This window comes from Mya arenaria, chromosome 4 (assembly GCF_026914265.1).
Source record: "Mya arenaria isolate MELC-2E11 chromosome 4, ASM2691426v1".
NCBI lineage: Eukaryota > Metazoa > Mollusca > Bivalvia > Myida > Myidae > Mya > Mya arenaria.
The window spans coordinates 19,152,009-19,165,270 of NC_069125.1; the positions used below are offsets into that span (position 1 = coordinate 19,152,009).

At 35.0% G+C, this 13,262-nt stretch overlaps 1 protein-coding gene across 10 annotated transcripts in view; it reads right to left on the reverse strand.

Annotated features, from left to right (window-relative positions):
* Window positions 1–13,262, reverse strand: part of LOC128231716 (rho GTPase-activating protein 39-like) — a 77,416-nt gene that overhangs the window by 7,709 nt on the left and 56,445 nt on the right. For 7 of the 10 annotated variants that reach the window (XM_052944829.1, XM_052944830.1, XM_052944826.1 and 4 more), the window contains 7 exons: window positions 7,698–7,778; window positions 5,333–7,079; window positions 4,742–5,007; window positions 3,789–3,959; window positions 3,205–3,428; window positions 2,453–2,582; window positions 647–721 (listed from right to left, as the gene is read on the reverse strand). In XM_052944829.1, the coding sequence (XP_052800789.1) occupies window positions 647–721; window positions 2,453–2,582; window positions 3,205–3,428; window positions 3,789–3,959; window positions 4,742–5,007; window positions 5,333–7,079; window positions 7,698–7,778 (2,694 nt within the window). Of the gene's footprint in view, window positions 1–646; window positions 722–2,452; window positions 2,583–3,204; window positions 3,429–3,788; window positions 3,960–4,741; window positions 5,008–5,332; window positions 7,080–7,697; window positions 8,429–9,366; window positions 9,660–13,262 lie in introns of those variants that run through there. The other 3 variants (XM_052944836.1, XM_052944834.1, XM_052944828.1) reach the window with 3 other exon arrangements.

Here is a 13,262-nt window from a genome sequence, read left to right on the forward strand (position 1 = left end):
GGTTATTAGGAGATGCTTCGGGGTAATATTCTTACAAGGTGAGTATATTATCTCTTTTACCATAAAAGAGGTCATAAATAAAGCATTAATTTGGATTACCCTTAAGTTAAAAGTCATTATATATGACAATGATGAGCATGTTTCACAAAATGAGACAAAAAAACAATAGAAAATGAAAAATGATTCAACAAAAAGAAGGAAACAAAATACACCATGCAGAAAGAGAGCAGAGAGTGCGTCACAAGGGTTCATCATTTGACTGGATAGTGAATCATGGCTTTGATAATCTTGCGCTATTTGAAAAGTCTTTGAATTTGATTAGGATTGAAATTGACATATTCAATAAATGTTTATGATTTGACTTCACCATAATGAATAAAATCTCGGATTTGACTAAAGGTATGAAAGGAGTAAAACCTCCATTTTATTTTTATTGGACTGTGAATATAACAGATACACTAAGTGGAATTACTAAGGCCTGTCTTAGGATAATGGGAACTGTTATATTTCATATGGCCCCTGAATTTACTATCCAATCAATGTCAACACATGAACCCCTTTCAGGAGCTAGTCTATAAGCCTGCCATTCATGGAAACGAAAGTCAAACAACGTAACACTTGTCAAGACATGCATGCAGGTCCTTACATGGTTGTAATGCTCGTCATCAATGATATCCGTGTATCGGATGCCGTGGGTCTTACACCAGCGAGCCAGAGAGAACTAAACAACACAACACACAATGTACAGATATATACATGTATATAATGAAATGAGGCTTTACAACAGAAATATAGCATAACTGTCTAGAAACATCTAGAAATGTTTTATGAATGAAAACACTTAATGAACATAGATCTTTTTATATTTATAAAAAATTCATTATAAAAATGAAAAAGATCTTGATTTTCATTAAGAAAGGGACATAACTCAATAACTATTCAAGCCAGAGGTACGGGCCTTGCTGTATATGTGAGTATTAGCTCTGGCAACATGTGCACCAAGATTCATTTGAATATCTGGATCAGTTTTCGAGTAATGACCAAGGTTAAAGTTGTTTCACCTTGACAACAATTCTATGGATGTCACAATAACTCTTTTCTTGCTTCTTCAAAAACAGACAAGCTAATAAAATTTAATAATTATAAACTATTGCGTATTTGACGTGATATGGGGACAATGGCGGTACTAATACCAGACAATTGATGGAAATATATGCCAAAACTCGATCAATATCGACCAAACTCGGATTTGTGAAAATATACATAGGCTGTCGAAACTCGCCTTATATGAGAAATATACTGGAAATTAATTTGAAAGGTAGCCATTACTAGCCTATTAAATACTTCAACCACTTTGTATGGTTTGATATTACAGTTGCATTTAACCAGTTGGTTGATTTTATGATAATTATCTTTTTGAAAACTGCCAAGATAGCTGAGGAAAGGTAAAATTTTTGAACTTTTGGCAAACAATTTACGAAATAAAGACGAAAAGACATGCTTCCTTAGACTGTACAGTGCTTTATTCATAAGTATGCGCAATGTCAATAAAAGCAAAGTCAAGTCTAGAAAAGCAGACACTATGAATGAATAAGGGATAAAAAGGCTTCAAATATAAACTTAAGGTAAGTTAAAAGAATGTCTTTAACCAAAAATGCTGTAACATAGGTAATAGTTAATTAATAAAATTCTAATTAATTAGTTGATTTCATATTGGCCGAGTTATCTGTCCTTCAGGCTCAGGCAAATACAGCTAACTTCGAACAAATAAGTGGACCAATATGAAATCACGGCTCAATCATCCATTCGAAATGCTCTGAAATTTAAGCAATGAACTTTTTAATTTTAATCAACTTTAGGTTTCATCCTTATGATACACTACTTCTAGGTTTGAGAGGTTTTTTGTTGTCAAAAGTAGAATTTTGTTTACTTTTTAGACATATATCTCAAACAGAATACATTTACATGTACATTTACACACATACCATCAACAAAACATGATATGACAATGAATACAAAACCAGCAATGCACAGATAATTCAAATACTATTGAAATCACTCTCTAACATCAATAAAACTATGGCAAAAAAATAGAATTCTACATGTACAACACATCTTTTTCACTAAAAAACCCCTCCCTTTCTAAGCCAGAGATAATAACTTTACTTCAGAATATATTACTAGTCAGGGCTAGTATTTGTGAAAAGGCATACTATTAACTATATTCCAGTTCTTTTTATTGCAAAATAACTTTTATGATGTTTTTGTTTTCAAGCTGTATCACGTCTTTAGAGTGGCAAAAGTTATTTTTTAAGAGTTACTAAGCCAAAATGAACGTGTAATTAAGTACAAAACCAAAAACTCACAGACTTTTTAAAAAATAAGGAATACCTGCCCAGACCTGACATTTCTAAAGATAAAGAAACGAAACAATAAAAAAAAAAAATCTTACATTTTCCAGGTCATATTTTGGGTCAATGTGTTTGCCGATGTAGCCCTCAAGATAGTTGTAAAACTTGAGGGTGGGCGGGAAAAAGTTGAGTAGAATCGCCATTAACTCCCAGCCTCGCTGTAAGCTGTCCCTGAAAATTGTTAAGCAAATATAAAACTAGTGAAAATAGTGCATTAACTTTATAGTAGGTAGTGTATCATTTTAATTACGAAAGTTAAATAATAAAGCAAGAGGCACCACAGTAATGCAAACCCTCCTCTGTGTATCTCCATTATCTAAGGGGCTTAACTCCAGGTATTTAGACAGAGAAAATTAAGGCCCTTGCTACATATTATAGGGTCATTGATACTGCTTTTTGACCTAGGAGGTTGTACTTGTCAAGTATTTTTTTGCAGATTCAGATTTCGACAGGCGAATTAAAATCTGCAAAAATCCAAGTCTAAAACAACCTCCCGGGTCAAATGCTGTTCTAAAAACCAATTCATTATATAAATTACTGTTTTGATCACTTAAAGGCAAGTTGCTACCAATGAAATGCATTTAATGATGCATTATTTTGTTTTATGACATCATTTTAACATCCACAATTATAATAGCTATGATATGACGTCAGCAGAGTGCAATATGGCCATTTTGCACAAGAGGAATATGGACAAATGTATGTCTTGGTATGTACTGCATGCAGATTTCTTCACTGATCTGACAAGCAATTTATATCTTATCTTCACAGCTTAACATTAAATAATCCTTACTCTTTCTTATTCTCAGTGGTCTGCCTGCAGATTTGTATTAAAATCTCGTCACGGAGATCAGGGCCGAGCATCCACCCCTTGCTCGTGATTTCCAGCGCGAGTTGTGACTGAGTGAGCTTGGTCTTACGATCACCCATGTAAGCTTGGATCAGCTTAAACACCTCGACAGCTTCTTTCTTGCAATTCTTGTCATTGGTCCGCAGCATCGGCTTGGTGATCAGGTCCTAAAATAATTCACGAAACATGATTTTATTTATTTATCCTCTACCTATTTTATTCATTTACTATTCTGTATTTGTTTTATTTATTTTCTATTTATTTAGTTTAATATATTCTTCCAAATGATGAAAACTTTCAATGGGGCTTTTGTATTAACTGAAATGGCACTATTTCTTCCCCTAATTGGAAAGCTTGTGGGAACATGATGCAACTCAATCTTAAAGGCATAACACTCAAATGTTTCCCTATAACAACATAGCTGTAACTATGAAATTTTGCCTAGCAGTATTCAAGGACTTGCCTAGATATTAAATATAAATGCAGTAAATGCGTGTCGAAATGCCTCTACAACATTCAAGCCTTACCTTCGACCATTTGAGCATGTTAGTAAAGGGAACATTTTTCCCAAACAGTCCCTTCTTGTGTTTGTTGAGATGTTGCTGGGCATAATTCTCAATGTCGCTGTCAGACGGCAGTTTCTGTTTCACAGAAAGGTGCTTGCCTTCCCGCATTGGTGGACATGTTCCAGCTCGACCCTGAAATATAGATTTTATTTTTAATATGATGATATTACACTTGTAACATGATGAAATTATACTTTTAACGTAATCATATTTTCAGCATTGTCAAATTTGGTAATATCATGTATTTTCATATCAAATAGTTAGAACGTACATTTTTAAGGACTGCTTTACTTTAAGATGCCCTTTTAATCCCTTATAGATATACCACTTTCAATACAATTGTTTTAATTTACTATAAAAGATGAATATATTTATTCAAAACAATGGTTCTTATGAAGGATTTGAAAAACGGTGCAAAAAACATGGTATTTTTACCTTATGAGATGATAATTGATCACTGTAAATCTTTTAGCACTCACCAGTCATTTAATATTTGTTTGTTTTCAGCTATTAAATACACGCTTACAATCTGATGAGTAATCAATCTTTACCATAAATGCACTATTTAGAAAGTAGTTAAAGATTTATCATTCAAAATTTATTTTTGTTATACATGTGTTTGTATTGATTTCAAATACGAGTGTAACTTTAAACTTAACAAAATTGTTGAAATGTATTGTTTTATATGTAATGTACTCACATTTGTGTAATCGGATAAGGAAATGGAACGGGCAGGGCAGATCAATCAAAGACTATGGCATTCTTTTCAGAAGACGGTTTCTTACTACATGTAACTTAAGCAGCTTAAATTTCATGAACATTTTTTCTTAACTAATAAAGCCAATTAATCTAATGTAATGTGTAAAAAATTCAAATAATTTACAAGTGAACATCCAATTCGAATTTTGACATACCTGTCTACTAAGGGATCCAATACTGGACGACACCGGCATGCTGGACTCAGACTGGCTGGGCACCACCATCGACAGAGGTCTATGGGTGAGGTCAAGGTTCATGGAGTGAGACTTTTCTGAACCTGGACTTCCCTGGCCCCCCTCCGGTTTCTCAGGCTTTTTCCGCTTCAATGAGGCATGTTGGGTTTCAAGGCTTACTGGGATACCACCAAGGAACATCGGGTTTTGGAACACGTTAGAATTCTCTGTGTCTTCAAAGCCTTGATCTGAATAGTTTAGAATGGTATATAAAATCATACTATTTAACTTGGAATTATATCTTACAAGAAAAGATGCCGACTACCAGCCTCCACTGATATTTAACCTTATTTAATTCCATTTTTGGAATGAAGGCATATTAATGCGAAAAGCAAAATTTATTTTACATTCATCTTGTAAAGAAAGTTTCTTATGATATCGCAATATAGAGTTTTTACAAAGAGGTTCCAAACCACTTTACAAATTACCGTAATGTTGCTGGTAACCATTTGACATCAACCCAACAATATGCTGATTTGATTTTTCTTTCTTTAAATATCCATAATCTCTCACCTTCAGAATACTGTGAACTCTGCATGAGGTCAATGACCTGGTCTAACTCCTCCGCCTCCTCTTCCTCTGTTTTCCCGTTCATCTCCCGTGTCAACTCAAGCGTGACCGAACCATCCCCATTACGTAAATCCCCACCAAAGTCCACTACGTCTATATTAGAGTTGCGCTCTTTCAATACATTTCTAATATTATTTTCATCATTAAGTTGAAATTTTACAGGGCTTATATCTGTTACTTTCATGTCACTTAATTCTTCTATTTTCATTGGTGGAGGAATATTTAAAATATTTGCATATTCTGGTTCTGAATCCTCGTCTTCATCTGGGACTTTAGAAATTTGCTGCTGTTGCTGTAAGTATTGATTATTAGTAACATTACTAAATTGTAAGTCACCTTTAGTCCGATCTTTATTATCACGATCTGCACCAAAACTCCGATTTGATCCACGCGAAGAAATGGAATCTTGAAATGACACAGCACTATCCTGCATGTTTCGTAACGACCCCTCGGACTGAACATCCGACATATTTCGCACTGACCCCTGGGAGGATTGAGAATCTGAGAGGTCACGATCTCGATCATTGTCACGTAAACGCATTGATGAATGCGATGAACGACTGTCTTTACGTTCAACACCGTAAGCATGTGGAGAAGAGTGGGAAGTATCACTATCTGAACGCTCATGTCGATTAGGAAATCCTGTTTCAAAATATTCCGGATGAATTTGTGATGTCTGCATTGCAGACATATTCACTGGTTGACCGTCACTAGCACCAGAGTCTGACAGCTGGTCAGGACCTATCTTCCTATAACCCGCATTTCCGTCACGTTTACTTCCACCTATGTAAGTTGGATTAGTCCTAGGAAATCGTAACTTAGGTTTAGTAGGTGAAGGACTTACATGGCCACCCTGTTGTTGACACAGAATGTCTTGGCTAAATGCTAAACACTGGTTGTCAGAAGGTATAACAGGACTGTACATTCTATCCGAACCACCTTCTAATTCCCGAGTTGGTGTCGGGGTTCCTGCGTTAATCGGGCTAAAGCGGGAGCGATCACTCTCCCCGCGGGAAATATTCATCACTGGACTGTACAAGTTTTCTTGGCGATAGCTAGATGAATGAGATGACTGAACTGAGACAGGGCTGTAGAGATGTTCGTGATGATCGGGAACTGAGTCTTCATGAGAATGGACAGACTCGTGGAAAGAGTTCTCTCTTGAATGTAATGGTGGTGGTGTAAATGAGTCAAGTCTATTTGGCGGAGTATAGGTTTCTGATCTACTGGAATACACGTACTCCTTATCACTCCCACTGCCCCGGTGGTATCCACCGCGGGCAAATCCCGACCCACGCCCTTGATACAGGTACGAGTCATCGCGCGTGTAAGACTGAGGCAGTTCCTCCCTTATTCTTGTATCTGGATATCTATAACTCCCTGATCGATTGGGCATACCACCACTTTGTGTACTCTCGCTCCTATGCACAGCGGAATGGTTTCGCCCCAATCGTGGGGAGTCCACCAAGCGGGGTGACATTTCAAAACTTTCCCGTCGCCCGAGCCCACTCTGAAATGATGGACTTGACGAGTAGCCGGCATGGGTGGATGAATGTGAACTTGTTTGTGATCCACGTCTACGGAGCTGTTCCGAGCTAACACGCTCCAGACTGGATCTTTGTTCTCGGAAACTCTCATAATGGCCAGAGCTGCTTAACGAAGAGCTGGAATCCTGGCGACTGTATCGTTGCTGTAAATATAAGAAAAATGGGCAAATAAAAATCAGCAAGATTGTTTCGTTGAAGCACTGGTTACTGCTACTTCTGGGCTATTTCATTGGTCAGAAAATGCTTATGAATATTCAAGCTTTATGAAGTTTAGTTAGTTAATTGCCAAGGGTATTATAAATTACATGCTGAGGATGAGTTTTAAAGTGCATAACTGAAACCCAGAGTGATGTGACAACACTAAGGCTTTCACAATATTTCTTCTGTAGCAGAAGTTTGGAATAGGGGTTAAATGCTCAATTATATCAAATGCATGGTCATCACAAGGGAATTCAATCGCTGTAGTAAACTTTTTCTTAGTTTCATCATGAGGCATAACTTGATATCATATGAAAGCCAGATTCATCGGCTGTGCTACACATATGCATATTATCACAGAAAGCATATGTACTCATTTTCATCTGAAACCATTTTTTATTAATTTTAACCTTTTGTTTTTATAGTTTTGAGTATGATCATTTTTGCAGGACAACAACACCAACAATGGCACCAGTGAAACAATACCAAAGCTACGACAATATCTCAAATACTTACATAATATGAGATATAACAGTCTAGCCTGATTCAGTTAATCAACATACCTTTCTGCCAGGATGGGGACTGGTAAAGGGCTGGCTGGATTTCTCCTTCAACGACCCTGTGCGCACGTGGTGCTCTCGTCTCTGTAGATAATAAAACACACCCATGTATGTACCAACCATCACAACGAGCGTTAGTAAGCCACATAGCTCCGAAAACATCACACTGGTATGCAGTTCATCCATTATTTGTATTACCACCCTCTGTATCACCTCCATGTTATTGCCACGAGAGTCACATAATTTTACTTTATTATTCAACCACTGACATTCAGTCCTATTAGCATCCAATTAACTGTCAATTAGTTTCCTTACAACCTGTTCCTAACAAGATTTTCTTGCAATGTTTTGTCCCATTGAATTATCTGCATTTGAATATCTGCATTTCTAACCATTTATGTTATTCTCCACAAATGGTATTTTAGTTCTTTTCGAAATTCACCTGAATTAACTTCATTAAACCAGAATAATAAGTCAAATGTTGCTATTCAACCCTCTTGAACCACCATATCTATTCCTCTTCATTAATTTCAATTATTTTCTTTCATTTAATGATTTACAACTTCACAAGTATCTGTTTTTAAATTTTATAATTATATATCCTATACTGAGCAACAAAACACAAGAGTCTTCTAAATTTAAACAGTTATTCCACCTACAGATACTTAAAATAGTATGCAGTCTTAAAAAACAACTTGGAATTTCCAAGCGAACATTTGAGTGACTAACTCAATCTGTAACCAAAAGATAACATATTTAGTTAACAAAGTATCATTCAATAGTTGCAGTGCATTCTAAAATTGTCTGCATTCCAACGTTTCCGCTCACTTGCGTATTGCACAACAAGTATTTCATACATTTTTCCGACGTAAACGCATCCTTTGTAATTGTGATATTATCCGTAGTTCTTGAATATGAAACAGGTGGATTTGTTATAACGAAAGATGAAGGAAACATCACTTAACTCCTGTTTTTTTTTCTCCCCAGATATAAATAATATTAACAAGAAATTACATGCATCAAGGCCGAATGAAACTTCCCCATCAAGAATCATATACATCAAAATAAACAAAATTTCTCAGCAGACATATAATCATAAAATCAGACTTAATCCACATGTACACTTGCTTAGAAAGCTATTATCCACCTTCACAAACAATACCTCTATTCTAAACCAGTCGGAATTTCAAAAACCACCCACTGGTCTTGTTTAAATCCCCACTCTCACCACATCTATATACATTCCCTCACCCCCGTAACCTCAAAGCTCATATAAAAGAGAAAAATATCAAGAAAGTTCCCCCTTGACAGATATACAAGTTTTCCGACATACTTTCGCACAATTCAGAGATATGTAAGTATCTATATTTTGTCTTCTGCAATGTTGTAATGACAAGCGTACCACGTCTTTACGTAGTTATACTCTGATTCTACAATTATTCACTGCCAAATGCTATTCTAGAAATAAGCTATTTTTGTACTCTTTATTTTTGCTAATTGTCTGCACACACGGAGAATGATATTCATACTATCTCTGATTTTCCATGAGCATTTCAAATATTTCTGATTAAAAAAATCCATCGAATCAAAAGATATCTTGAATAAAAACTTTTGACACTACCGAAAATATTCACAGAATCAAAAAACAAAACAAATACCCTCTTTTATCTACCATTGAAATTAATGTCTCTTAAAACAATTTCAGCTATACTCATATTCAAGTCCATTATAGTATATATAATCATAAAGCTTCAACATTATTTCATATTTTCTTCCAGTTATGTGACTTAGACCACAAAATAACTTCCTGCACAGCGTTTTAAACAATAACCATTTTTCATTGAAATCAATTCCTTAAACTTCCGTTACATTTTTTTGTATTCAAATATGTAAAACCACAGATCCATTTCAAAGCCAACTTCATAGAATGAATATTATTATGCATATTGATTTGTCTGGCGATTTCCCTCGAAAACAAAAACAACGCAGTGTAATGACGTACACAGAAATGTTCTGATGCACTGAACAGACGCCACTGTAATTGCACATTTCCTGTATTGTATCCCTAATAACAATGAAGACTTTTGAACTAATTAATGTTAATATTTCAATTTACTAATCAGTTTTGAATCCTAATTACTTTAAATCATTTAACATTATTTAATTCATCATAAATTCATTATTTTCCTGCAAAGCACAAAGATTTGGCCTGAATCCACAGCTGCGTTATCATCGAATCGAATAATCGCAATAAGCCCACTCATTTGTTATGATAAGAAAAAAACAATTGCTTAAGCATCAATATTTCTGGAAAAAAAATGGAGAAGTTTCAGAGCATAATTGCCGTACTCCGATATAGGTCAGTTTGACCAAGTATATCTGACATTATGGTGTTAATTAGTCATTACCAACTCTTATAATTGCCTCATACAATACTATACTCCCACAGGACTCTACCCCAGTGCAAGGATAACCATCTTCAGGGTAATAACAGATCTAAAACCCATTCCAGAAAATCTTGAAAAAAGGTTGAAGTATCTTAGGGATTCAGGCTCAAGGCAGGGTTAAGGGGCCTGGGCTTAGATCCATCTAAGGACTGAATTGCGGGATTGATGTCATTATCAGGGTATGAACGCAGTTGGATGTTTAAAGTGTGTGGAGTCAGAAGAGGTTTCTAACATGTTGATTAAAGTTTTTCGGGGCCTGCTGACAAAATACAAAGAATAACAAGATAAACATATTTCAATTTTCATGTATATTGTTCATATGCAATGACTCACAATCCGAACATATCCGAAGATGTTGCGTTCACCGGATGATAATCGCAAATGCCGAAAGGCAGTTCATTTAAGGAATGGAAGTTGAGGTGTAAATATTTCAAGGTATTTTTTACCAATGTCCAGCAAAAAAAACAACAATACAACTTTACAACAGCTTGAAATTGAAAGCTCTCAATTCTGATATCAGGATTATTTCTGTGAACGCTATCATCCCTGCTTTGTACTGCTTTCTTATATACCGTAATGCCTTATTTATGCAAACAAATCTTTAAAATATATACTATTAATTGGACAATATTTTACTCTTGGAAAAATCATTAAGTTCTGATATATTATTAAATCATTCCTTCCCTAGCTACCCCAGTATAAACATCATCTATGATTTGTACCAATAAACTCAGCAAGTTGGCTTATCATCATCTTGCCTGGAAATGACATTATTATCTTATAAAGTTTCATTGGGCGTTAAATTTGATAGCTAATTACTGCCAATATATTTTATATCTCTGACAATCTTGGAATCATTAGTGACAACATAGAACATTTGTTTACATGGTTAGTTGTGTGTACATGTCCAAGAGGATCTAGGGTAAAGGTGCCCGCCTCATGACCGAGAGGTTGCAGCTCGGGCTCCCACCAAGGGTGCTTTCTTTCTCTTGACCTCTTTTGTGTATAAATATTATGTGAAAATAAATGCAACAAGAGAATAAAACTAAACTGGAAATTTAATTCCCTACCAACTTTACATTGATCAATAATTGATGAAACCAAAAGAAGTACTAGGAAGATAAGTTTGTAATGCCAAGGCTCAATTTGCCAATTATCTCCAATAATCTCTGTAGCCGGAATATTTTAGTACTGGATAGGGGCTCCTTATCTTTTAGCTACAGATCATCAATTTACTGATACGCCATACAATGACAGGCCTAATATGGCTTGGTTTGTCATGGGATAAAGGGTTAACTAGTATCTTAAAAGGAAATTATTTTCTCATATAAAAGGTCTCCATCATAAAGACATATTTAAAATACTTGAACATACACTATCATTTATTCATAAAGAATAGCTCCATTATCTACTGTATACAAAAACAGGAAGGAAATACGCTGGCCAATTGCAGTGTGTCAGAAGCAGACAATCTATTCAGACATTCCCCTCATTACCCAGAATGTTTAAATCTCAGATAAGAATAAAAAACTTTCCAAAATAACTTCAGCCACACCCCGATCTAAATTTGTTTAGATATATGTTTTTGTCTTGTTGTTTTTTTCTCAGATGTTATTTTATCCTAATTACTGAAAGTATTCATGTCTATTTCAAACAAAATATTATAAGCTGAATGACAAATTCATATACATTTTGTAAAAAATGTTGAGTAAACAAGTTACTATTTTTAGCATACTATGCACACTGAATTGATAAAGGGGAACAATTACTGGCAAAACAATCAATACACTCAGCAGTTACCTCCCTTTATTTCTTTTTTTTTTATAATACTTGTAAATCATTCCTGTCCTGGTAAAGGGCGGTAGTAATTATCTCCAATTTTCAGAACTTTTCATCTCTATCCAACCCTGGTTATATATGTGCACCTACATTAATGTTCATAGACTTGAAATACTTCCAACAACAAATGGGGGTTAATGTTAAATCAGAAGTAAAGAGCTTTGGAGATGAGAAACTTGTAAAATGCTAATGGACATAATTATGTCAGCGAGTTAATGCATTTTAGGTAGACATTATATGATTTTGTTCTGAAATGATTGCTTTCTAAATGCAAGTGTAAATTCAGTACAAAAATCACAAGACAATGGCAACAGCCTTTATAACAAATTTGACAAAATATCTCAAACTGATCAAATTAGAGATATCACAGTAGTATTGAATGCTCCCAGAAGCCAACACATAGAATGGTTCCACTTAGTGTTTAGAAAGTAATAACATGAACATTAATTTTGCATTATAATCATTGTGTATGGAGATGCAGATTTTTTTAGACCATTTCTTAGTATATCAAGGGAAAAAACTCTTGTTAGCTCAAGTGAAAATGTGACAGAAATAGCAGGTGCACTACAGCCCATGTTGTCTAACATACCAATGAAGTTCCATGAATGTAGATACAATACTTTTAGTGCTATATACAACACAATAAAGTGCAGCCATTTTTGTAAGACCTTTAATGAAATGAGACAGAAATGGCAGATGCACAACAGCCCATGTCGACCAACATTCCTGCCAAGTTTCATGATTGAAGTTGAAATACTTTAGATTCTCCATGCGACAGATGCTTTTTCAGATAAATAAGAAACTGAATCAAGGGCCATATCTCGTGTTAGACACAGAGAAATGTGAAAGAAATGGGAGGTGCCCAACAGCCAATGATGACCAACATTCTATGAAGTTTCACGTGTGTAGCTGCAATATTTTAGAAGCAACATGTAACACAAGATTTTTGTGACGCGCTTTGACGAACCCAACTGCTATTATATCCTTTAATATATAATTATTTCTATAAATATGCAAAAGCAGTCTATTTCATTATAATACAGGCAAATAAATATATTCAGCTTGTTGTCTGCATGATAACTCAGTGTTTGTTCCAACAGTTCCATATATGGTATGACCCCTCATTATCTACTTATTTAAAATTAACTGAACAAGTTCAAGTTCAAAGTAGAAGACAGCATACTCCCACAACATTGTTTCAGCTTATCAAATCCTTACTCTAAATTCCTTCATGTTTATGTGAAAAATGCAGTCGATTTAAATAGTTTAAGGAATTTCTTTT